At 33.8% G+C, this 24,165-nt stretch overlaps 1 protein-coding gene across 3 annotated transcripts in view; it reads left to right on the forward strand.

Annotated features, from left to right (window-relative positions):
* LOC118199600 (uncharacterized) overlaps positions 1-18,417 on the forward strand; it is a 38,750-nt gene extending 20,333 nt beyond the window's left edge. The window contains exons 2-4 of one of the 3 annotated variants that reach the window (XM_085810672.1): positions 3,901-4,015; positions 9,971-10,215; positions 16,719-18,417. In XM_085810672.1, coding sequence (XP_085666798.1) covers positions 3,933-4,015; positions 9,971-10,215; positions 16,719-16,810 — 420 coding nt within the window. In that variant the 5' untranslated portion in view covers positions 3,901-3,932 and the 3' untranslated portion in view covers positions 16,811-18,417. Of the gene's footprint in view, positions 1-3,900; positions 4,016-9,970; positions 12,609-16,718 lie in introns of those variants that run through there. The other 2 variants (XM_035371493.2, XM_035371494.2) reach the window with 2 other exon arrangements.
* The last annotated feature ends 5,748 nt before the right edge of the window (positions 18,418-24,165 follow it).

Consider the following 24,165-nt stretch of genomic DNA (forward strand, 5'->3'; position numbering starts at 1 on the left):
ATAACTGAATAATAGGATAAATAAATTTTTGGAATTATATATTTATTCATGGATTTTGATACTTGCACTTGATTTACATATGCTCTCAGAATTTAAATGATATTGTATATTAGTTCGCAGCAATAATTAATCCTTTATTTGTTTGCATTAAATTTCATTTAAATTTAATTAACTTTTAATTTTTACGAATAGAAAATGTTTGTTAAATTCAAATTTCATTCCTTGCAGCAATGGCGCAAGAGAATTATTTAAATTTAATTTATTTTGAAACCCTGCAGATATATATATATATATTTTCGTTTCACTTTTATGTGAATGTATATACATGTGCTCAGACTTTGGGATGTTTACGACTCTAAACTTTCATTCCAATTAACATGAGACAGTATTAATGCCCTAAACATTTTTTTAACAAAAAATTACTATAATAATTGCTTTTAAATTCAGTCCTCTCCTGCAGAAGCGCAGGAATTAATTAATTAAATATTTCCATTTTCTTTACCTAATGTGTGTATATATAAAGAGAAAAATCTTATTTTTATAACTTCTTGTATAAAAAGAGATATGAATTAAAAATGTTTAAATTAAAAATAATATTTTATGGATTATGTATAAAATATAACTACTGCCCATAGTGCATTTTAAAACAAACGAGATTTCTAATAAATTATCCAGCTATGACCCTGAAGTCAGCGGTATACAAGCATAGCAAATTTTGCTTAAATATTGTGAACCTTTCCTTACAGTTGCTCTGTACTTTTAAAGTACCAACTATTTTTTAATCCCTTTAACTTTTTTATTTTATGTTATTTATTTGTTTACTTTTTCACTAACAGTACATTTTAGTTTTAATAATATATATATTATTTCATAATATTTAAGGCTTCTAGAAACACAATTTTTTTTTTTAAATTTAGTTCAGCTTCTACGGAATTCGTGATGTTCATAATATGCATTATAACCTTACTTATCTAAAATTCCATATTAAATCCAAAACAAACAATACTCGCTTAAGCGGGAAAAATTCAGTCGTCGTAACTTGCGAACTGCTTGCGCCAAAATATTACAGTGACACCTAGCGGCGGAAAATGAAAATATTTTACGCATACGCAGCAGTGGAAACGCTTGTACGGATGCCGTAGGCGTGTCTTCAATTGACGCAACGCGTTCGTACGCAGTAGTGGAAACGAGCCTTTACCCAACGATTTAATACGTTCAAAATTCTTAGTAATCAAACACTTTAACTCACACACTGCATGCCTTGCCTCTTCACGAATATTCTGGTTCATATTACACTTTGACTCAATAGCCGTTTCAAGTTGATCATAGCAACATTTAAGCGCACTCTAAAATGCTCTCTTCGTCCATCCTGGCATTCCTTTACCTCGTGGCGCTTCTCAAAGATGCAAACAAATCGTTGTCCTAGGCTTAATTATACCGAAATCTTGTAAGAGCCATAAAATTAACATTACTTCTTTCAACTTGAAACAAATTGCATAAATATAAAGCAGAGCATTTGCACAAATAAAATTATACACAATAAATAGTTTACACACATTAATTATCGCAAAATAAACCTGAAAATCAAAGCCCAAGAAAACACACAGAGCAATGGCGCGAGCATACGCAATCCTCAGCGAATGATGCAATCTTAGTAGGTAAAATACATACTTTTTCCATTCGCATTTTACTAATGGACCAAAAAGTAAATTGTGAAATCAGTTTTGAATAAACTTCAAAAGGTAAAAAAAAAAAAAAAAAAAAAAAATGTTAAAAAAAAAAAATTATTCATTTCCAAACAAAATGTCTCAATCTAACTGCAATTTTTTATGGCCTTATACTATTTAATCCGAGAATTAAATTGAAAAAAAAAAAAAAAAAAAAAAAAAAAAGATAAAATCAGAGGCAGAAAGAACGGAAACCAAAATCTATACTTTAAAAGACACATACTGGAAACAGTTATAGATTAGTCCTAGATCATCCATTAGCTCCTAGAGAGCTTAAATTTCGTCGGAGTCCAACTGAGCTTATCTCCGGAACGTCTAGGATCTTGATTTAATTCTAGCCAGAGGTCACCGGATTCCTAGGAAAAAGTGCTGTGACCCTTCATTTGCGTAAGTGAATCATATTTTCAGCAAATGGATTTTATTTTGACACTAAATAGGCCTTAAAAATTGATTCATATTTCTGAATGCATACCTGTCTTTCCCTGAAGAACAAACACTTTGACGGAGGTTGACACTATTAAGGAAAGAAAAGCTCCTCAATCAAATTTTTAAGGTTTATTCTCCAGGAAGTGCAGTGATTTTAGCAATAAATTCTTCGTTTCCGAAAGTGATATTTTAGTCGTGCATATTCAACGTTAGTCACTTCCCACTACAGAAGTCCTGCAAAATTTTTGAACGATGTAACCAAATACGAAGGACAAAATTCGTCACTTGTACAGAGCCTTATGTTTATTGTCACTTTGTTATCGGATATGATTCGGGGTATATTTTTCCGATTGTAGCATTCTGCTTAACAGCTAGAATTATATCGACAGGGCATAGGGGTCAGAAAGTGCTAGACACTTCTCTCTTCGTTTTAGAAGCTATAGTTCTTACAAGAAAATTTGCTTCTACGCTTTCATACTGTTTCTAACATTCTCTCTATTCTCATTAAAGACGTTTTAATCGTTTTACCTTTTTTCATTGGTTTCTATGATCAAGTGAAATAGTACATTATATAGCATATTCAGGGATTAAATTCAACTGGAGGTTAGCTGAACTATTTACTAGTTTTTGAGTGAAATTCTGATTAGAGCCAGAATTCTAAATAAAATGAGGTCCGATATTTAATTTTTTTATTTAACTATTTATCATTTATTAAATTTTATTTATCTCTTTATTTTTTATTGAATTTTAATTTCTGTTTAATTATTTTAATTATTAGTTATTTTATTACTTTAGTTATTTATTTTTCCTTCCTTCCTTAAGACCTTCCATAGAGTTTGGTCCCTCTAAATTTAGAAATTAAGCCAGCTGCTGGATAAAAAGGGTCAAAATAGCACCAAAAAGTAACTCGGAGAACAGAATGGAAAAGTCAGAAAAATACAGCTGAGTGGAATCAGCTGAATAACATGATGGAGAAAAGCTAGGAAAATGGCTGGGACTGAATAATTTATATCCCAACTTAACAAAAATGAATTATCGGTTCCAAAGTTAGGTTTGAAAAACAGTTTATTCTGGTGTTAACCCTTAAATGCATGAATTTTTATTTTTATTTTTAAATTAAAGTTACATTAGAATTTATATCAAATAAAATATAAAAAATACTAAAAATCTCTAGGCCAAATTTTTATTCCAATTTTTGAAAAAATATTATTAACTTTTACAAAAAAAAATGTGTTAGGAAAATATGTAATAACAATTTTATGTAATAATACGTACCTTATAACCTTGTTCAAACAATTTTAAAACTTTGGACACACCAAAATAACAACAAACACAAAATCAAAAATTCGTAAACACAAATCATGTCCGCACCCTATACATACACTCACAATAATGACCATTAAACCGTTAGTTGTGCCACCACATTTAAACTTTAAAAACTGTGTACGTAAACAGAATGTATCCAATTGGTTGCACTCTACAGTAAGCTAAAATTTGTGTTTTGATTTGATTTACATGACTAAATATGAGTATCTAATAGGAGTTGCCAAAAAGCAACTATACGCATTTAAGGGTTATTATTAACTTATTTAAATGTTAAATATTTCTGAAAAATTAAATAGACCATCCTGTTAAAAAAAAGCCCTTTGTTAGTTTTTGTGTCTTTTTTTAAATCTTGTGTCTTTTTTAAATTTTGTGTCTTTATCAGACTTTAAAACTACTCATTCTTCTTTTTTTTTTTCCCTAGTTCATGCTGTAACATTGAACTCTTTATGGGAGATGGAAGAAATTTCTACTCTAGGAAACAAAGAAAGAAATCTCCACAGCTCTTCTGTGTTCAGATACCTGTTTCAAAAACTTAAGTGAGTATGATACTCCAATAATCATGAAACCAAAACTGTCCATTCAAATCACCCATTAGTATGTATCTGACAAATTTAGCCTAACTGAAGAATAATTACATATGCAAAGTAAATACGAACGGTTTTTCCCGTGGCTTTATCAGTTTCTACTAAACAAAATAAGGCGATCGCGTCCTTTATAGATTTCTCCTGGTCATCAAAGTTCGATAAATGAAAATAGATAAAATAACCTACCAGAGAAGTATTACAGTAACTATACTAATCAGAGACAGATGTTTACAACATTATTTGTTCTCAAGAACGAAATAAACATAAAAATATTTATACAAGATCTGTTCATTTTAATTCGAAAATTTAGTATTTAGATTGAAAAATATATTTCCCTATTAAAGCGCAATTGAATCAAAATTTTATGATAATGAGGATTTATAATCAAAATTTTATGTGAAAAATACTGCAGAAGAGGTTTAATTCCACTGTTAAATACTGGTTCACTCATGCATATTCGATGTCATTTTAAAAAAATCTGATGTGGCCAGCACATGACTTCCCACTAATTTTACGTTTCAAATCGCAACGAACTTTAAGTTCACTGCTGGTTGATAGTTTGTAACCGAAATCTAATTTGTTTTTCTAATTAATACAAAGGTTTATAATGTGAAATTTTAGATATTTTATTAGGCTGTGTGTAAAAACTGGTTTTTCTACATTTGCATCAGCTTAATTAAATGTTTTTCTTATTTATTTTTTAATTAAAAATTATATTTTATCGTATAGTTCACTAACATATTATTTAATTGTTTTTTAATTAAAGACATTTAAGTATTTATAATATATTTTTAAATATATGTATGGTATTCGTTTCAAAGTATTTATTTTATTAATACTTTGAAACGAATAATAAAGTATTGCTTCCAGTTTATCAATTTTAGCCAAAATGCAATATGTGTAAGGACTACTTTCTCTGGTTTTACTTCAAGTCTAATCAACTCTTTATATGAATGCAGAAAGCTTAAATACAGAAAGCAGAAATTTTTGGAAGTTTGATATGAGAGTTTGATATAGACGAAAAAATCATCACGCACGTATTCAAGGTACACTGATATCGTTATAAAATATCTAAAAACATATTGTGGTATTAGTAAAAACCCTAATTCGTATTTATTCATTGAACACTCACTATCGAATTTTAGGAGTAAAAACATTACCTTCCTTACCTATACATATAGGTTAGCGGGAGGTAAAAAAACTGGCGAAATCATTCTGATAAATTATCAATATATCTGTTTCAGTCATTCTGAATTTCCAATATTCCTAAACTAACACTATGCACGTAATGAGAGCAAGTAAAAGCAATTGAAATTTCCAGATAGCAAAATTATCCAGATTTTGATGCATGAAATTTCTAACACCTTTATTTTGGCATGGCACTAAGCGAATCGTTTTGGTATCTTAAACACCTATTTATTTTAAGTTTACCATTAAGTTGTGGAAATTATTAGGCTTTTCAGAGCGAGAAGTGGGGAAAAAGACTTTGAATCAAGCCATTAATCGTTTCATTGCTAAGTAAATAGACTAACCACTACATCTCAAGAGCTCGCTTAAGAAGAATGTCGTAATTCCTTACAAAGCGAAAGTATCTAAGTGGATTAACTTAACTGGAATTTCAATGCTTTAAGCCTTCCCACAAAATTAATTCTAAAGCTTTATAATGAAATGCTAGTATTATAAAACCCTGATTCTAATTTTAATTTTTAATAAAATCTGTCTAGCCTTCAGGCTACTTATTCTAGTCATCCCCATCTTAGATATTTCAAAAAGAAAGCACTGAAAATGAATAGAACAATATTGGTATCGTTTGAAATATTTAAGAACTACTGTTAATAGACATAAATAAAGGTAATATAAGGTCTCTGCAGTCACAGAAGATTTCTAACTAAATACTGATCGAGGTAACGTTGATTTAAAATATCCCTCAATTAATAAAATGATTCGATTTGGAAATAAGCTTACGTATAACTCATTTACCAAATCGGGCCCACCAGCGGCCGAGCGGTAAAGTCGCTGAACACTGGTAGTTCGGTCCGAGGTTCGAATCCCGCGAACGGGCTGGCTGCATGGGTGTTTTCGTGGTTTTCCCCATGTGTAACGTATATACGAGCCAGTTTCCCTTAGAAAGTCCTCCACGAAAGGCATCCCTCCCCTTAGGCAGATAGCCCTAGTGTGCTTTGCCATAATTAAATACACCAACACCATTTACCAAATCGCTCGGCCTCGGCGATTTTGACAACTAAGCTACATAGTTAAGCAAACCCTTTACAGAACCAATATCTGTTTTTAAAGTTTTTAAAATCACAGCAATGTTAATTAATTAATTGTTGTCCTAATTTCCTTATGATTTGCCCTATTTCAAAAAAATCGTATGCGTTTTAGAATGAATGATGTGAAACGTAGAAATTCGAAAAGGTCGAACAATTTAAGAGTAATGGATTATTTAAAACCTTATACATTTTAATTAACATAGATAATAGATACAACTTGAGAATTCATGTAAACATACTGTCGCAAACATGCTCCTTTTATACTTTTGGAAAATTAGATTTTAAAAGCTACTTTTTAATGTTTAGTACAACAGCCTTCTCTTCATTTCAATAAAGAACTAAAAACCATTAATTTACGCTAAAAGTAATGTTTTTTGAAGTTAATAATATTAATCATATTTGATGCGGAATCATTACCGCATAATTATACCTTGGGCATAACTTACAGCAGAGAAAGACAGTAGTCATGATTGAGAAATTGAAAAAATATTGTCTTGTGTATAGGAATTAATAGAAACTAGCAATGCAGAAAACTAGATGTAACGGGTACATTCTGTCTATTCTTCTAATGTCTATGTGCCTTTTTTTCGTAGCTATATTATTATTTAATATATGGCTAAAGCAAAGTAACAACTGCTTTTTTTTTTTTTTTCAAATGCTCTTTATCTTATAAAATTTAATTATTAATTCTTGACACAAATTTACTAAAAATTAAAACTAAACAGCCTTTTTATAAACGCAAAACTTACATGCAGTCTGAAATACACTTATGTCCATAAATTAAGGATAATTCGGAGTCACGCGGAAATAAATATATCACCTTTAAAATCACTACACACATCTTCAAGAATCATATGCAAATTTCAGGAAGTAACCAGATGACACCGATGGTACGTCACAATGACGAGAGTGTAAGAGTGTAATATATAAGGAATACAGGCAAAGAAGTAAAATTGTTCGCAGGCACTTCATAAACATTTCAGTGCAATAACCGAATAGTTATGACACAAAGGACGTATTTGGATGATTTTTTACGTGGTAGAATTATCGGCCGTCTGGAATGTGGGCGTACCCAACTGGAAGTATCAGAAGAACTTGGAATTGTCCAGAGTATCATCTCCAGGCTTTGGCAACGATTCCAAGATGATGGTAATGTGAGTAAACGTTACAGCACAGGTCGCCCCAGAGTTACAACGCCAAATGAGGACCGGTATTTGGCAGTTACTGCCAAAAGAAACAGACGGAGCACAGCCTCAGACCTGTCTCGTCAGCTCTCTTCAGCCACTGGTACGACAATTTGAAGGCAGACCGTGTACAGACGCTTAGGGCAGATTGGTCTATATGCTCGTAGACCTGTCAGATGCATTCCACTTACTGCAACTCACTGTCGCCTGCGGTTAGCCTGGAGTAGAGAGCATGCATTGTGGACACTGCAACAGTGGGCTTGTGTAATGTTTTCCGACGAGTCCAGGTTTAGCTTGCAGTCTGATTCCCGCCGGACCTTCATATGGAGAGCTCCAGGTACCCGTTACTACCAAGAAAACATCACTGAACGACACCGTTACGGTGGTGCAGGAGTGCTCGTTTGGGGTGGAATTATTCTGGGTTCCAGAACTGACCTGCATGTTCAAATTGGAACCGTGACAAGCCAAATCTATCGGGACTTCATTCTGGAACAACATGTACGTTTGTTTCGAGGCGCCATGGGGGCACAATTTGTGTTTATGGATGACAACGCCCGTCCTCACCGTGCAAACATCGTGAGCGAATGCCTTCAATCGGAGGATATCACCCGTATAGACTGGCCAGCATTCTCACAGGACTTGAATCCAGAAGAGCACGTGTGGGACATGCTTGGCCGACGAGTTGCAGCCCGTCAACCTCCTCCTACATGTCTACCGGAACTTCGGAGAGCATTCTTTTTGAGAGGTGTAATATTCCCCAAGATCAGATCGATAATTTGATACTCAGCATGCCTAGGCGTTGTACGGACTGCATTGCATCGTCTGGGAGACATACAATGTATTAACAATCATACCAACCATGTAATATTGTTTTTTTGTAAATATGTTTTTTTTTTTTTTTTTTCTGTGTAATTTTCTCCAGGGTGAAAAATTTTTTTAAATAATATCAAACATATAGCATCTTATTTTGCTCTTTACCTTTTGTTTAATAAATAAGCTTTACAAATAAGTCAAATTTGTTTTGCTTCTAGCTCTTCCTTTGCCTGATTTTGCATTATCCTTAATTTATGGACATAAATGTATTTAATTCAGAAATACTCACTTTAAATTTAAAAAATTGTATCCAATGAATATATAGATAGTGCATCTTGTCAAGTCTAACCTTGAACTTCAATCTTACTAGGAGCTTCAAGTTAGATTATTCTCAGCGTGAAAGAGATTAATAATCAAACAACTTAAACTGAAACATTTTATTTTTCAACTTGTTCACTAATAGGACGTACCGTATTTGAGGGATCATAGGACGCTACGTACTATAAGAAGCACCTTTATTTTTAAGCAATTTTTTTAAAAAATAACATTTTTAGCATTTTTGTTATTAAATTGCAAAGCCACACTAAAAAAAAAAAAAAATATTCTTAGTTTATAAAAACCGAACTGACCTTTAAAATCCCTAAAAATTGTCATCTGAACGTTGTTCTTCCTCTTCGTATATAAGATAGTCTTCATTGCCATCTAGAGAGTTACTTATGCCACACTTCTTAAAAAATTTAACTATAATACCTTCTCTCCCTCTAGACAATATTGCCAGTTGAATCCAGTGTTGCCAGATAGGTTTCCCACGGCATCGAATATAAGACCATTTTTAAGATTGGCGGGAGTTTTAAATCAAACACTGGACATTTTTATATATTAACTGCGAGTATAAGACATACCTGAATTTTGGAGACAATTTTTTGAAGAAAAAAGTAGGTCTTATAATCCGTAAAATACGGTATTTAAAACTGGAAAATAATTATTTCGAAATATAACTTTTATTTATTATTAATACCACATCGTTTGCACTAATAAAAAGAAATCTCCCAGATAAAACTTTCGCTATCTTTACACAATTTTTAAATATGCCGCAAGTTATTCATATGAAAAATAACTATTCACAAATAGCAACTTCCCTAACATTTTTTGCTCTGAATATTTGCTCGTCAAATTCTTGTCAAGATAATCTGAAAAAGAGTTGAGATAAATCTCATTCCTCTACAAATCTGGAAAACATCGGTCCAATGTGCTCACACCTAAACTTAAATAAAGCAGCAGCTTCGTAATATATCTAAATCTTTTAATGGTAGTCGCATTAATTGCGGGAACAATAAGCAATCAACAAGCAACTGCAATATTTCGAACTAACACCGCTCCTTCTTCTTCTTCTTTTTTTTTTTTTTTTTTTTTTTTTTTTAAGTTTTAATTTTAATGAATGCTTTTGAGACGTTTTAATTTGAATATTTCATAGATGAGTGGTACGAAGATAGGTTAATGAAACCAGTAGCATTTTAACTTAAATTAAGATTAAAATTTGTGTTACAAGAAATTGAAATAATTGTGTGCATATGTATTTAACTTTAAAAAGATTTGAGCTAATTCTTCACAATAAATACCTGAATTTTTCATTTCAGGCATATATCCCGTAGGTACAATATGCTCAATATACCCGACAGCGCAAATGGGAATCTGTTCAACAATCACCTGGATATGCAGAAGCCGATGCAAGAGAATTCTACCTTTGCTCGTATACCCATTCTCATTGCGTGCTCCATTGTCGTATTCGTTCTATTCATAGCTGGCACAGCAACCACTGTTATTTCTTATCCTCCACCACCAAATGGAAGTTCTGGAAGAAGGATGCCGACAGCCTTGGATGGTGATTATAAACTTTTAGGCCCACTTTTACTGATGGCTGGATCTTTTTTCCTTATTGTTGATATCGTTCTGTGTGCAGCTGTCACCAAAGATGCCTATTACTCATCTAGGATAATCAGGCCTGTGTCGAATATGACAACAGCGACAGGACAAGTCGTAGGAGGACCTTTCTTTTTAGCTGTCCCCAGAACATCTGATCAGCAACATATTTCACCTCTGATGCGAACCCTCTGGCCTATGCCAAATGCTCCCTTGCCAGATTTTTCAGAAGATATTGGATCACCAAAAAGACCAAAGGTTCGAGCTGCGACTGCTACTCTGTCAAGATGTCACCAGCCCCCTTATAATCCAGATGCTTAAAATCAAATTTCATATATTCAGCGCGGATCAGAATAACTTCTCATCAACTTTCGGAATGAATGTTAAATGGACAGCAAGATGAGAAATTAAATAGCATTATAATTATAATTGAAGAATGTGTTTAAAGCTATTTTTCCACAAATTCGAAGATTTGAAGAGAAGATATTAATATATATTTTCACAAGACGTTGAGAACGTAGGAATCGTTGAGACAGAGGAGATTAATGCACTGCAGCAAGAAACACTACAAATAAATTGTTAAGTGTTACATTATTAAATAAATAAGGAAAAAATGTATTTCTATACTACTAAGATGAGATCACGATAATTAATTTTAGTTTTCCTTTTCTTAATAATACCCAAATGGTGTTTGCCATAATAAAATACAGTCAAAAGTCGTTAATCCGGACACCCATAATCCAGAATAATCTGTAATCCGGACCTCAAAGCTGCAAACTTTCTGCGCATGCGTCAACGCATAATACGTTTACGCATGAGCGTAATACATTTACGCATGCGCATACGCGTGTGCGCATGAGCATGATACGTTTACGCATGCTCGTTTAATGTATAACGGACGGTATAAGCTAAGCTAAAATTATCTAATTATCTATTTCAGTTAATGTTGCAGATTGCGTTGTTCCTTAATCTTCTTATTGGATCCGGCTTATTATTTTTTGCAGACTGTTAGAGTAATTTTATAAAAGTAAGCTTTAACTTTCGATTATGTCAAAAAGAATTTCCGATTTTGGAGCTGCCAAAGGATCTACAAAACGAAAGCATGTTTGGATGTCCATCAAACAAAAAGTGGAATTGCTGCAAAAAATGGATAAAGGCATATCCTTTGTTTCTCTAACCATTCCGAAATCTGTTTATCAATTTCATGCTGCTCTGAGGGGGGTAGGACCTTGCGGCGCGCAATGAACTGGAAGTTGATCTGTCAGCAGTATCCTTATCTTCAGGGCAGATGTTTTTATATTATTCGGCTTATAATTCCTTACTAAATGTAATATTTCATCTCGATGTACTCCGTCTTTGATATGATTTAAATCAAATTCCTCGTCATTATAATTCGCTTCCGAAAATGAAGAAAATGGCACAGAGGTTATTGAAAACGAAAAAATTTCGATTAACAAATTAGTCGGTATTCTCGACACAGCAATTATAGGACTTGAACAGCGGAACTTTGTAACTGAACAAGAAATTATGTCTGTTTATAGATTAAAAGAGAATGACATAAAAAACGAAGCAACTTAAGCAACTTACATTGAAAGAAATGCTTAATAAAGTAAAAAAATAAATATTAAGCTTTTTTTTGTAAATTTTGATACCCTTTAGATCATAATTGTTCTTTACTTCATAAATTACGATTTCATATTTTAAATTTTATAATTTCTGCATGCCATCTTACCAGATTTAAAATGATGATCTATAAACCGGAAAAATCGATAATCCGGAATCGCCGAAGTCCCGACGAGTCCGAATTAAAGACTTTTGACTGTAATACAGTAAATTCCCGATTAATCGTAGGCGAATAAACAGGGTTGTGTATCAATTAAAATAATTAACTTTTTTTATTGAGGAATGACTAAATGAATGGAATTAGGAATCGATTTCATCCACAATAAAACATGATTTAATCTAAAATATGTAAACAATCTCCAATACAAAATAAAAATTTCTAACCGTCTTTTTACGTGAATTTGTATTTAATGTCATTGCTCACGTGCTATCGTAAATACAATTATGACTTACTTTCTTCACGTCTATTGTTCATTATTTATAATGTGCTTTTTTTTTTTTTTTTTTTTTTGCTTTGAATGCTTATTTAATTTACACCAGAAAATGTATTTATTATCCATATTAAATAGCTTCAAAATATGGGAAAACTGTTAATAGTATTTTCTGTCAATTATCATATAAGTAATTATTTTGCCTATGTTTATTTAACTGTTATTGATTAATCGTGATTTTGGTTTAACCATGGACCCGATATAGCCCCAGTTTATCGAGAGTCGACTGTAAATATTCAAACAAGATTTATCAAAAAGATCGCACCTGGAATAAATATATATATATTTGAATAATTTCAAAAGTAAATATCAATTATTTTAGTTTATTGGTTCAGTTTGAATACGTTAAAAACTTGAACATGTCAATAGATCTAAGAATTGTCAAAATGGGATCTTTCTATTTTAGAATGAAATAAAATAAACAGTTGAGAGAAATGTACAATGTTGTGAGAAAGGACTTTTCAATATGTAGTCCTTTTATATTAAAAGAAAGCATTAATCATTGAGCTAGTTGCTTCACTGTATTAGAGAAATTGTCTTCCAATTTTAAATTAGATAGCTGATTTTAAGGATGTCTAAGAACATTCCGTTGACAAATGAACGCACGGGATGAATGTAGGAATATCTTATAAATGGGAATTAGTCTTTCGTTCCAAATATCCGGAAATTCTGAAAATGTCTGTTAATGGGGACGGTCTGCTAAAATGAAATATACTTTACTGGGATATGAGTTCCTCAAGAAAATTCCTGTTAGCTTACCTATCGAAATGCGTACAGCTTTTAAAATCAGTTCCAATTTGATACTGAATTGTACTTGCTTTGTAGAGATCTTTGGATTTCTCGAAACAAGAGACATAAAAAAAATAATAATAAATAAAATGCCCTCGCTTAAGATTCAAACTCTGAACCTCCAGATTGAAAAGCCGGACGTACTCCTAATTACACCACAGCGGTAAGGAAGGGAAAAGCACCATTTTATCCATAGGTAGAAAATTCGTTATGTCAATGGGAAGTGGGCCTTCGACAAAGCCTCATTTTACTTATTATGAAAATTTACATGCTATCGAGAGAACAATGGACAGACGCAAACAGATACAGGGGGCTAGAGCCTTTAAATTAATCCCAGAATGTCCGTTCCGAGGTCTGGAAATGGTTCAATGACAGGCGATGTATCCATACCGAGACCGAAAACGTAGTGCAACTGTTTATCATGGCCGTTTATTGTCTATAATCGTCAAAAAAAATCGGCGAATTACTTCTTCATAAATTCAGTAACTACAATAGAATTTGCAAAAGATAGAATATTTCGAATATCCCCTTACATCCCATATACCGTGAGTGAAATTTTTATCAAAGAATGCAAGGACTGGATTGGATTATATACTTAGATTATGGAAAGTACACTGTGGTTATCTGCCTAAGATGGAGGATGTCTTCGCGAAAGGTTTTCTAAAAAGCACTGGCTGATGTTTTCTATACGGAAAAATTGATGAAATATTTTCCACTGCTGAAAACGTCGTCTTAAAATTATGCAGAAAACTTCACGATTGGAACACCATTGACTGAAATTGAGTACTCTTCACTTTCGAGTATAGATTTTTTTAAATGGGTCTAAACATGAAAACTTGTTTAGATCCATTTTCCATGATTATGCAAACAAAACAATAGTTCTCATAACTTCATCAAAACAACGTAAAATACAATTGGTCAAATACAATTATGGTGGGAAGAACAAGGATGGAACTATGGTTTGAATGATTGCATTGACCAGCTTAGCTTTATTGGGGGAATTAGTTTGCTTAAATATTATATGTTGAGACGAAATTATTAATATTGATATGACGCTTTTTAGATATTCTGTAAATGATAAGTTTATTATGATGGACTAAAATGTTCGCCCTCTACCAAAACCTACTGGTGTGACAGTATGTAAAAGTGAAGGAATCTAAACGGCGTAGCAGGTATATTTAACAAAATTTAAATCCCAAACTTAGGTGTAGGGAGTATTGGGACATCAAACATTGGGTTTCTTCAATCCCCAATTCATTCTCTGCAGGAGCTTTTGAAAGGCCTTAGAATGAATACTTTTTTGTTATAGCAAGGAATTTGGGTAATTTTAAAAAAGACGTAAAAGCATGATGCGATGCTTACCATTTGGAGTACTCTGTACATTACTAAAATTTACCACCAGTCTGAAAATATGGACAAAATTTAAGATCAAAATGTTTGTTTCATCAAATAAATATAAGTCAAATTTCATATTAATACATATAAGCCTCTTTAATCGGTATAGTGATTAGCGATGCTAGCTGCCGTATTCCTGAAAATGGACTTGAGTCCCAGAGTAGGCATGGGTGTTTTATGTGTCTGCGCTGGATGGGCAATTTAAATACCGACGAGTGAAGAATTTTCTCGAGTGGTTTAATGGTAGGAGATCAGAAGATGCACGTCTGGAGGTATTACCCATCACAACTGGGTGGAGCTGGAAAGTTAATGCGGTGGCACCGTACCTGTACGACGAATAGTGAAATTCTGATGTATACCTGTTAATACATATAAAAAAGTTAATTTTAAATATAAGCTATTTTGCTTATAAAATGTTAAATGTGACAAAATTTGGAAAAAAAAAATTCAAAATTTCATTTTTAAATTTTCAAACTAAAATTTTTGAAACTTTTTCGTCTTTTCTTTATTTTTTTGCTCCCCGTTTTTCCTTTTTCTCCTCTTTTAGTTCCTCTCTTCGGTGTACTGAATTGGCAAGAAAGGAATTTCGATTTGCACAAATAGATAGCGTTATGACCATTTTATTATTCTTCTGTCAAGCTTATAATTTTTTTCTCTTGAGGTCTGGCAACTGACACTTAGGTTACTATAGAAACACATGCCGTATATTTTTCTTTACAATTGTTAGTTTACGGTCAGTTTCATCATGGGGTGCAAAAATACCGTTTACGCTCGTGTAATGTCCGCGCTCATGTAATGTCCGCACCCCAACTTTACAGGTAAAATTTATGTAAAAAAAAGTGACCCGCACAATGTCCGCACGCCAAAAACTAAAGAATTTCTTACTTTAAAATATATTTTTTTAACAACGCCTTTTTCCTTTTAGACAATAAATTTAGTCAATAAACATCTTTAAAAAAGAATATGCATTTTTGTTGTCTTTGGTTGGCGAGAGGATGGAAATCATAGACTTTTCTTGCATTCTGGTGCAGCTGTTATTCAGTCATAACATCGGCGCCAGCAATCCACTCGGCAGACGAGATAATAAACGAAGGCAGTCCAAACAGGTTTTCACCTCACTGGCTTCCAAGAAATGCTGTTTTGTGATGAGATTACTTTCCCCTATTTCCTCCTTGGAACATTCACATATTTCAAGCTTTCTCATTTCATTCATAGTATTATTTGGAATTCCTGGTAGTTAGCAAGTAGCGTGCTTGAAATGGGAAAATACAGCAGCTATACAGCGACTTTTAAATTGAAAGTCAGAATTTGCGCAGGAAAATGGAAAAACAGTAGCAGCAAAAGGTGGACGAAATGTTGTGCGCAATTGGAGCAAACAGCGCGATCAACTGGCGTCAACGAACAAAACAAGACTTGCGTTTCGTAGTTCAAAATGTAAGTTTCTAAACTTAGGAAAAAACGTAGTTGCGTATATTCGTGATATGCGTGCTCAAGGGTCACGGGAAATGTGCCAAATAAGAGCGCTTGCTGCGGCAGGAGAAGACATTCCTACATCGCAATTCAAGGCAAGTAAAGGCTGGTTGCGGTGAATGATGAAACGAAATTGATTTTCATACAGTGCGTCAGAATATAGTTTTAAAAAAAATAATGTGTGCAAGATATTAAAAGAACCAACGTTTATTTAATTTTTGTAAATGTAAATATTAAAATTTCAAGTGTTGGTTAATTTGTGCCTTTATATTATGCTAATGTGCTAACTAATACGCGCCAAGTGTTGATAACGTAAACAGGGTAATTTTGTGTATGTGGATGGGAGAAACTGAGGTTGTAAATTTTAGGTAGTTATTAAACAACTTTAAATTTGATACTTTTATTACTTGGCCTTGGCTGTTAGAAATGAAATTTACACCCAAAATTAATCACGAGAAAAAGCGCGACATTTGAACGATCCGTGTAATGTTTGCACCTGCATTTCTAGTGATATAATTTTTTTTAAAAATGCAAACATTACGTGAGCGTATACGTTAGGCATTTTCGACAGATATTGCTTTTCTATTTTCATAAAGGGCAAGAAAACAGCTGAGGCTCACAAAGAGATATATTAAGTTTAAAGTGTTGATTACTTAAGAGAACTTAAGTCATTGATTTAAAATATTTCATTTTGCAGGTGTTTCACTTGAAGATGACGAGCGAGCTGACATACCTTTCAAGTTGATGAAGTCAAAATTAAAGCCGCATTTGAATCCAATCGTCATATAACTGCTCGGAGATTGCAAAAGGGTAAATGTATCACAAACAGCGATTGAAAATCGAATGAGGTGTCTTTAACTCGTTAAGAAGCTCGATGCCTGAGTTCCGCATGATTTGAAAGAAATTCACTAAACACAACGATTCAAAATTTGCGATATTCATTTCAAACATAATGCAGTCGAAACTCTTTTAAACGAATTATCATTATGAAAAATGGGTAATCTACAATAATGTTAATCCATTAAGATCATGGTCCAAGCATAATAAATCAGCACAAAACATATAGAAAATCTGAGCTGAGTCAGAAATAAAAAAATCATGCTATCATTTTAGTAGGTATACAACGGTGTTGTGTAATTTGAACTGCTCCCAAGCAACCAAACATTCGACTCAGATGTTTACTCGAACAATTTATAAAACTGGAAAAAAGTAGTCGAAGAGAAAAGACCAAAATTGCCAAACTGCAAAGAATTCATGTTCCGCCGCGACACTGCGAGGTTTCACACATTTTTAAGAACACATGCGAAATTATTGGAACTTGGTTGGGAAGTAATGTGGTCTCCCCCATATAGCCCCGTCCTTGCATCATCGGATTACCTCTTATTTGGAAATTTACAAAGCTTCTTAAATTGTAAAAATTTCAGTAATAACGATGACCCTAAATCGCACCGGTTTGAGTTTTTTTGCTAATAAATACCAGAAATTCTACAAGTGCGGAATCATGAAGTTACCAGGAAGATTCCAAAAGATCATTGTACAGGATCGAAGATATTTGCCTGATTAATTTTTATAGATAATTTTTATAGAAAAAATGGAGTTGTATTTCACACTAAAAAAAATTATGGTAGGTACTATTTTAATTTAGCTTTATTTTTTTTTTATTTTTTTTTTAATTTTAATTCATTATTATTAACTTACCTTTTTGATTTTACACATGCCATTCTTGTTATTTTTTTATTCGGTTCCTTTTATTCTATCCACTTAGTCTACTGCATATTTCATGTTAAAAAGTAATTCCTGGCGAAAAGGAAAAAGGAGACTTCAAAAGTTTTCAGCACAATGCAAAGGGAAAGGAAGACCGACCAATACAATTTTTTTAAATTCTATTTCAGTTTAAATTTAATTTTATTTATTTATTTGATTTTTATTTTGACTGTTTATTGTAACTTTGATTTTCTCTAATATTGAACAATGAGAAATTGATTCAGCGGCCCGAATGCAGACAGCTAAATTGATAGGACGATTATGTATTAAGCATGAAAAGGCGGTAAGTGCATAAAAAATTAATTTAAATTAGTTATTTTTCTAATGCATTTCAAAGGGGGCCAGTGATAGTTTCTGTTCGCTTTGACGGGTCATTGCGTTAAATGCAAAGTGTATTTTTAAAGCAATTTCTATTTTATCGGGAAATACGAGCTGTGGGAAAACGACGATTTTAGGAGCTTGTGGCGCCATCTCATGTAATTATTATGAACTGAAAGCTGTTTACCATTGCTTACAATTTGATTATGAAGCTGAAAAGCTTTGGCTCATATTTAATTTAATTAATTTCTTATATTTTCACCTAAAATTGATAAATAGGAAGACGTAAACATTTTTATAATATCTGGAGTATGTGTTTTCTTAATAAAAATAAAATCAAAATTTGCGAAATATGTGAAAGGCTGCATAAAATTAGACATATTTTTCGGGACAAATATATTAAAAAAATAAGCAAACTGAATATTGCTATGCAGGGAAATGAAACAAATTTTGTAAATAATGTTCTTTTATAATATCGTTAATTTTGAAGACTTACGACTATAATATCTTTACTTTAAAAATTGTTTTTTATTTTAGAGAATATTTAGCATACAAATTTTTATAAGCTTCAGATTTTTATTTCTAAATAGAAAATATTACATAAAAAGTTTTTAATAGTGAATGAAGTTTCCTATTAATTTAAATTTTTTTAATTATATGTTAGTTATTGGCATGCCCAGCGCTAGAGTCAGTGTAACCACTGGCTTTGCGCTTTGCATAGTATGGCAAAATTTTTAGAATTAAGGAAGCTAACATTTAGGAATTTATTCAAGGTAACTACACAGCATAACGATTGGCTTCCACCTTAATCGTCTCTATAAAGTGTTCTCTCGTAACTTCATGGAGGTCAGCTTTGGTCTTCTTTTGGCATGGATCAGTAATTCCAGACGAGTCCAGTGACCACAAATTCGTTATTGACTCATTAACTGATAACATGGAAGTGAGAATTAAGCACGCATTTTTATCTTTTGAAGAATTCGGTATGCACGCCCTATCACAGTCCAACCGAGATGCGTTTTAGTGGCAGTCAAACTGCAGGATGACCTTTTAAGACCATTCAATCATTAGCTTTCAGCTACGTCGGCTCCAGTTAATATTTCAGTAGGGCTCTTATCATAATCAGCAACGTATGTATTACTGCCTGATAATTCTTTTACACAAAGCTCAGAAACTACAGGCGGAGCGATTTCGCACTTCATACCTTGGCTGAATAGTGTCAAGAAACAGTATCAATAATTTGCCTTTGCCTTATGTCTTATCCTATTCCCTATTGGTCAAAGTTTGCAACATTACATTAGGGAATTTAGACACTTTTGCAGAGCGTGATCTTTCTCAACAGGACTTTTCAACTTTCCAGCCTTTTCGTTGGTGGGCGTAGAGGTATGCTGATTTAAATTTCTACATAATAAAATATTGTGCTTTGGGTTTCTAGGTAACTGCTAGACACCATTTCATAAAGAATAAATTCTTTTAATGAATCAAAATATGTGCATATTGTTAGAATAACATTAATCTCTCAGTTATGACAAGATGTGTATACGAACTCGTTATAAGCAGAAGGGAAGAGTTATTTTTTGCAGTCGCGCAGAGATGAATTCTTATCGCGCATGCATTAGAAATAGAAATGGAGACGTTAAAGAAATATGAGGGGAAACGTAAAACCTACCATCATCTCCTTTCCTGGAAAAAAATGACCTAAAAATCTGAAAAAAAAAAAAAAAAAAAAACAGTATTGTCCAAATCGTTTTGGAAAGTGAATATGACGTCTTGAACGAGTTTGATAATTTCCTCTCGCAAGAGCACTTTTTCACACACACACACAGATCGTATTTTATACTCAAGTGTCAAGATGTAGAAACATCTTAGGTGACTGCTCGTTTACTGGACATGATGGTTGCTGTGATCAGGCTTTATCAACATCAGTTAAACTAGGAGGTTCAGTTACATCGTCTGGGACCAAATAAGCAGGTTTTACCCTGTCGATAGACATATCATGTCCTTTTTTGGAGATGGTAGAAGTTTTATCACTACGTTGAAGCACTTTGTAAGGACCAGTGTAACGAGGTTTTACTGCTCCTTACTCGTAGTAAAATATGAGAATATTTATTTAACTCTTTGTACACAAAGATCTGCTTTTTGGAGTGATTCGTAATAACAGTCGGTCGAAGACGTTCTATATGGTCATTTAATTTTTGTAGGAAGTCATTCTTCGGATTGTTGCTGTCGGGAATTGTCCTGGAAGACGTAAAGTTTGACAATACATCAGTTCAGTTGAACAGCAGTTAAATTCCTTTTTAAAAGCGTTTCGAAGTCCTAAAAGAACTGAAGGTAATGCAATAGTCCAGAGTGCAGATGTATGACATATTATGGACTGTTTATGCGATCTGTGCCATCTTTCAATGATGCCGTTGGCTTGTGGATGGTACGCGGTGATATGAGAAAGGCCAATACCAAAGTTTTTAGCTTGTTCTCGAAAGAGTTCACTTCGAAATTGACTATCACATTCAGTGGTGATCTGGGCAGGCTTGGTGTGGAGTTTTACCTTTCCTCCCCACATGTTTCTTTCCGCAACTCAAGCAACCGCCTTTTATGTTACATTTTTGTACTTGATGACTAGATTTCAAGCATAGAAAGTAACAGCGAGACTTTTCAGTAAAATTTTCTTTCTCCTTCAAAGACATGTGTCTTTTTAAAACAACTCAAAGAATTATGAGACTCGGGGCAAAATAAACACGAAATTTGTCCTTGTACTGATGTAAAGAGCTCTGCGGCAGTTGATACTCAATTCAAATTATTAGTAAATTTTAGAAATCTTGCTATATTAGAATTCTTGCTTTCGAAATTATCTCTTATCACGTTTTACTTGATTTGGTTTTACTTTTCTCAAAACTCTAAGAAACAAAATATATTATTTCTTCTCCATCAACTTTATCTTGGAGAAATTCTTGTAAAGAATCTAAGTCACTCTTCTCAGCAACGGTCTGCACATTTTCACCTAAATCTCTAATTCTACGGTGAGCTGCCCGAAAATGCTCCCACGCTTTTAAAGTTTCGTCTGGTAATGCTGAGTGGACGAGTACCTCAAGGATTTCAGGAGCCCGGAGTTTAGCTTTCAATTGATCATGTAATTCTACTAAAGCTTTCCTTACCACATTTCGTTTCTGTAAAACCAGAGCTAACAATTCTCTAACATATAGTTGAAGGACTATTTCCTCTTTTACAAACGGTTTTGTAAATGCTTTACCTCCCTTTCGCAATTTTCACCATGTGGCAAAAAACTCTTTATCAACTCCTATGCAACGCTACCCTTTTTCCTAGTTTGAGATGAACAATCAAAATTTTCATGCAAATCCAAACTGGGATTTTTATCAATTTTTTGGAACTAGCTTCAAAACTGTTACCTAGTTTCTTACATATCTCTTAAATGAAGAAGTTATATTTTAGGGTAACGTAATAGCGAATTTTGACGTGATACGTTACCATTTTCAACAGAATCTATGTTACGTGATAAAAGTATTTCTGAAGATTTTAATTTTAGTTGCAACGAACACCATCGATCTATGTACAGTTCTGATTCATCGTTTTCTAACTCAAGCGATCTTTCTTCAATATCTTAAAAAAAAAAGCATTTTTTAAAATTTTTTCCACGCAGTCAACCGTAATTGTCCGATGTCGCTTTAAAGATATGTAATCAGAAGAACCATTTCATTCACAATCCCTTATTTGAAGACGATCACAATGGGAATCATTTACATCTTCTCAGACAAATATATAAGACTCCTCAAAATTTTCATAAGATCATAATATTCAATAAAAAAAAGTCTCTAATAGTTTTCTATTATACTTTCTTTATGGTGTATCCCAAAAATTGCTGTTAAAAAACTCTGTAGCTCTTGATGAGCATTAGCCACACAAATCTTAAATAAAAGCAAAAAAAAAATCATTCTTAGATCTTAGGCATATATTCTAATAAAAAACTAAAAATCCACAAATTTTGTATATTACCTTTATACAGTTGTATTGCATCTCCAATGATGAGTTGGAACAATTTTTATCGCAATTATAAGCCAATACATTGACATATCTTGAAGCGCTACGGCTGTAGCGTTCCTCTGTTGTGGAGTCTCTTCGAAATTTAGATACCGTAATGTCATGCTTGCTTGGTATAAGAAGTGGATGATGCTGCAAAGTGACTGATCGTTTCTTTGATCAGTCGGAGAAAAGTCTATATCCTGCTTTGCCAAGAATAATAATAATGAAGTAAAATTAAAAAATGAAGAAGTAAAATAAGAAGTAAATGAAATATATACACTATATACACTGAAACACTATATAAATAAAATGCTCTCTTAGATAAGAAAAAAACGACGCACCGAGAAGATATTAAGCAAACTGGACACAAATTGAAATCCATACAGGTTTCGACGGAAAATGCAAAATTTTACATTTTGGCTGACAATAAATGAACGGTTGAAGCTACAGCGCATCTGATCCGCGCAACTGGCAGAATAGTAAGGAGGAGGGATTACGATTGCAAATCATAAATTCTTCACGAATTTTATTCCGTGTACTCTGGTAGACAGTAACTATGCCTCGCATACAGGTGCGCGAACGATATGCGAAAAGGTCAGAATTTGAGAGAGGTCATGTAGTTGGGTTCAAAGAAGCCGGTTGGTCTTATCGGCGAACAGCTCGACATTTGAGCAGGAGCGATGCCACTATTAGATGATGTTGACAGGAATGGGTGAACCATGGCCGCACACAGCGTCAAGAAGCAAGCGGTAGGCCTAGAAAAACGAGAGAAGGTGAAGACCGAACAATCGTCAGAGTGGCACTCACAGCCCCAGTTGCATCATTATCATCGATTACACGTGCAACTAGTGCTTCAGTGACCGCAAGGACCATTCATAGACGGCTCACAGAAAGGGGGCTGAAGTCACGGCGCCCCTTGAGCCGACTACCATTGACCTCTGTACAACGTCAATCCCGTTTGCAGTGGTATCGGGTTCATTCGCACTGGAATGTCACTGACTGGAGTAGAATAGTCTTCAGTGATGAGTCCCGCTTTGAACTGAGCCCCGATGACCAGCGAAGGCGAGTCTGGAGACGCCCCGGACAGCGGTGTGATACCAACCTGACTGTCTTCCGGCAGACAGGCCGACAACCAGGAGTGACGGTCTGGGGTGCCATTTTATTTCCTAGTATGACCTCTTTGGTTGTCATCCGTCGTAACCTTACAGCCCAGCAGTACGTCGACGAAGTTCTAAGGCCCGTTGTATTGCCCTTCACGTCACGCCACCCTGGGCTTACATTTCAGCAAGATAACGTCTACCCCCACGTTGCACACGTTTCTACTGCTTGCCTTTGTGCTTGCCGAACATTGCCTTCGTCAGCAAGGTCGCCGGATCTGTCTCCTATTGAGCACGTTTGGAGCATTATGGGCAGGGTCCTCCAACCAGCTCGCCATGTTGACGATCTAACGCCACTATCACTTCAATAAATCATTCAATTTTTCTCAAAGTGTAATCATTTGTTTTTCTGAACATGAACATCACATCTACCTATTTTCGTCCCATTCGGATAACTTCTTGATGCGTCTTTTTTTTTCCCTTGGTCTAAGAGTGTATATATACTATATACCACATTTCATTGTGGTGGATCTTCCGGGGTCTCTTGTAACGCTGATTCACTATGTACGTTCCATTGTTTAAAAATAGTGGACTGTAAATTGACTTGATATTACTTCAGTATAGAAACCTCAGAGTCATAATGTTGACCGAAACTTCTTTATTGGCTTTCAAACATTAAGTTGGTTGAGGAACGGCGAAGGCCACACTGCAAACTCCGACTTCGGTAGCGGCTTACCACACAAACTCAGAAGAACGTCTGCTTAGTTGAAACTCCAGTAATTCACAGCAACCTCAAAGCTCTAAACGCGAGCTTTAAAAACCTAACAAATTTTCGTCTGCGCCGCTCCTCGGTACAAAGAAAGAAATACAATTTGCATAACATCGAACATACCCCCAGCCTTGAAGTCCCAAGGGGGTTCAAACAATAAATTT

This window comes from Stegodyphus dumicola, chromosome 2, assembly GCF_044657685.1.
Source record: "Stegodyphus dumicola isolate Sdum_Otavi_A_Nest chromosome 2, ASM4465768v1".
NCBI classification, from domain to species: Eukaryota; Metazoa; Arthropoda; class Arachnida; order Araneae; family Eresidae; genus Stegodyphus; species Stegodyphus dumicola.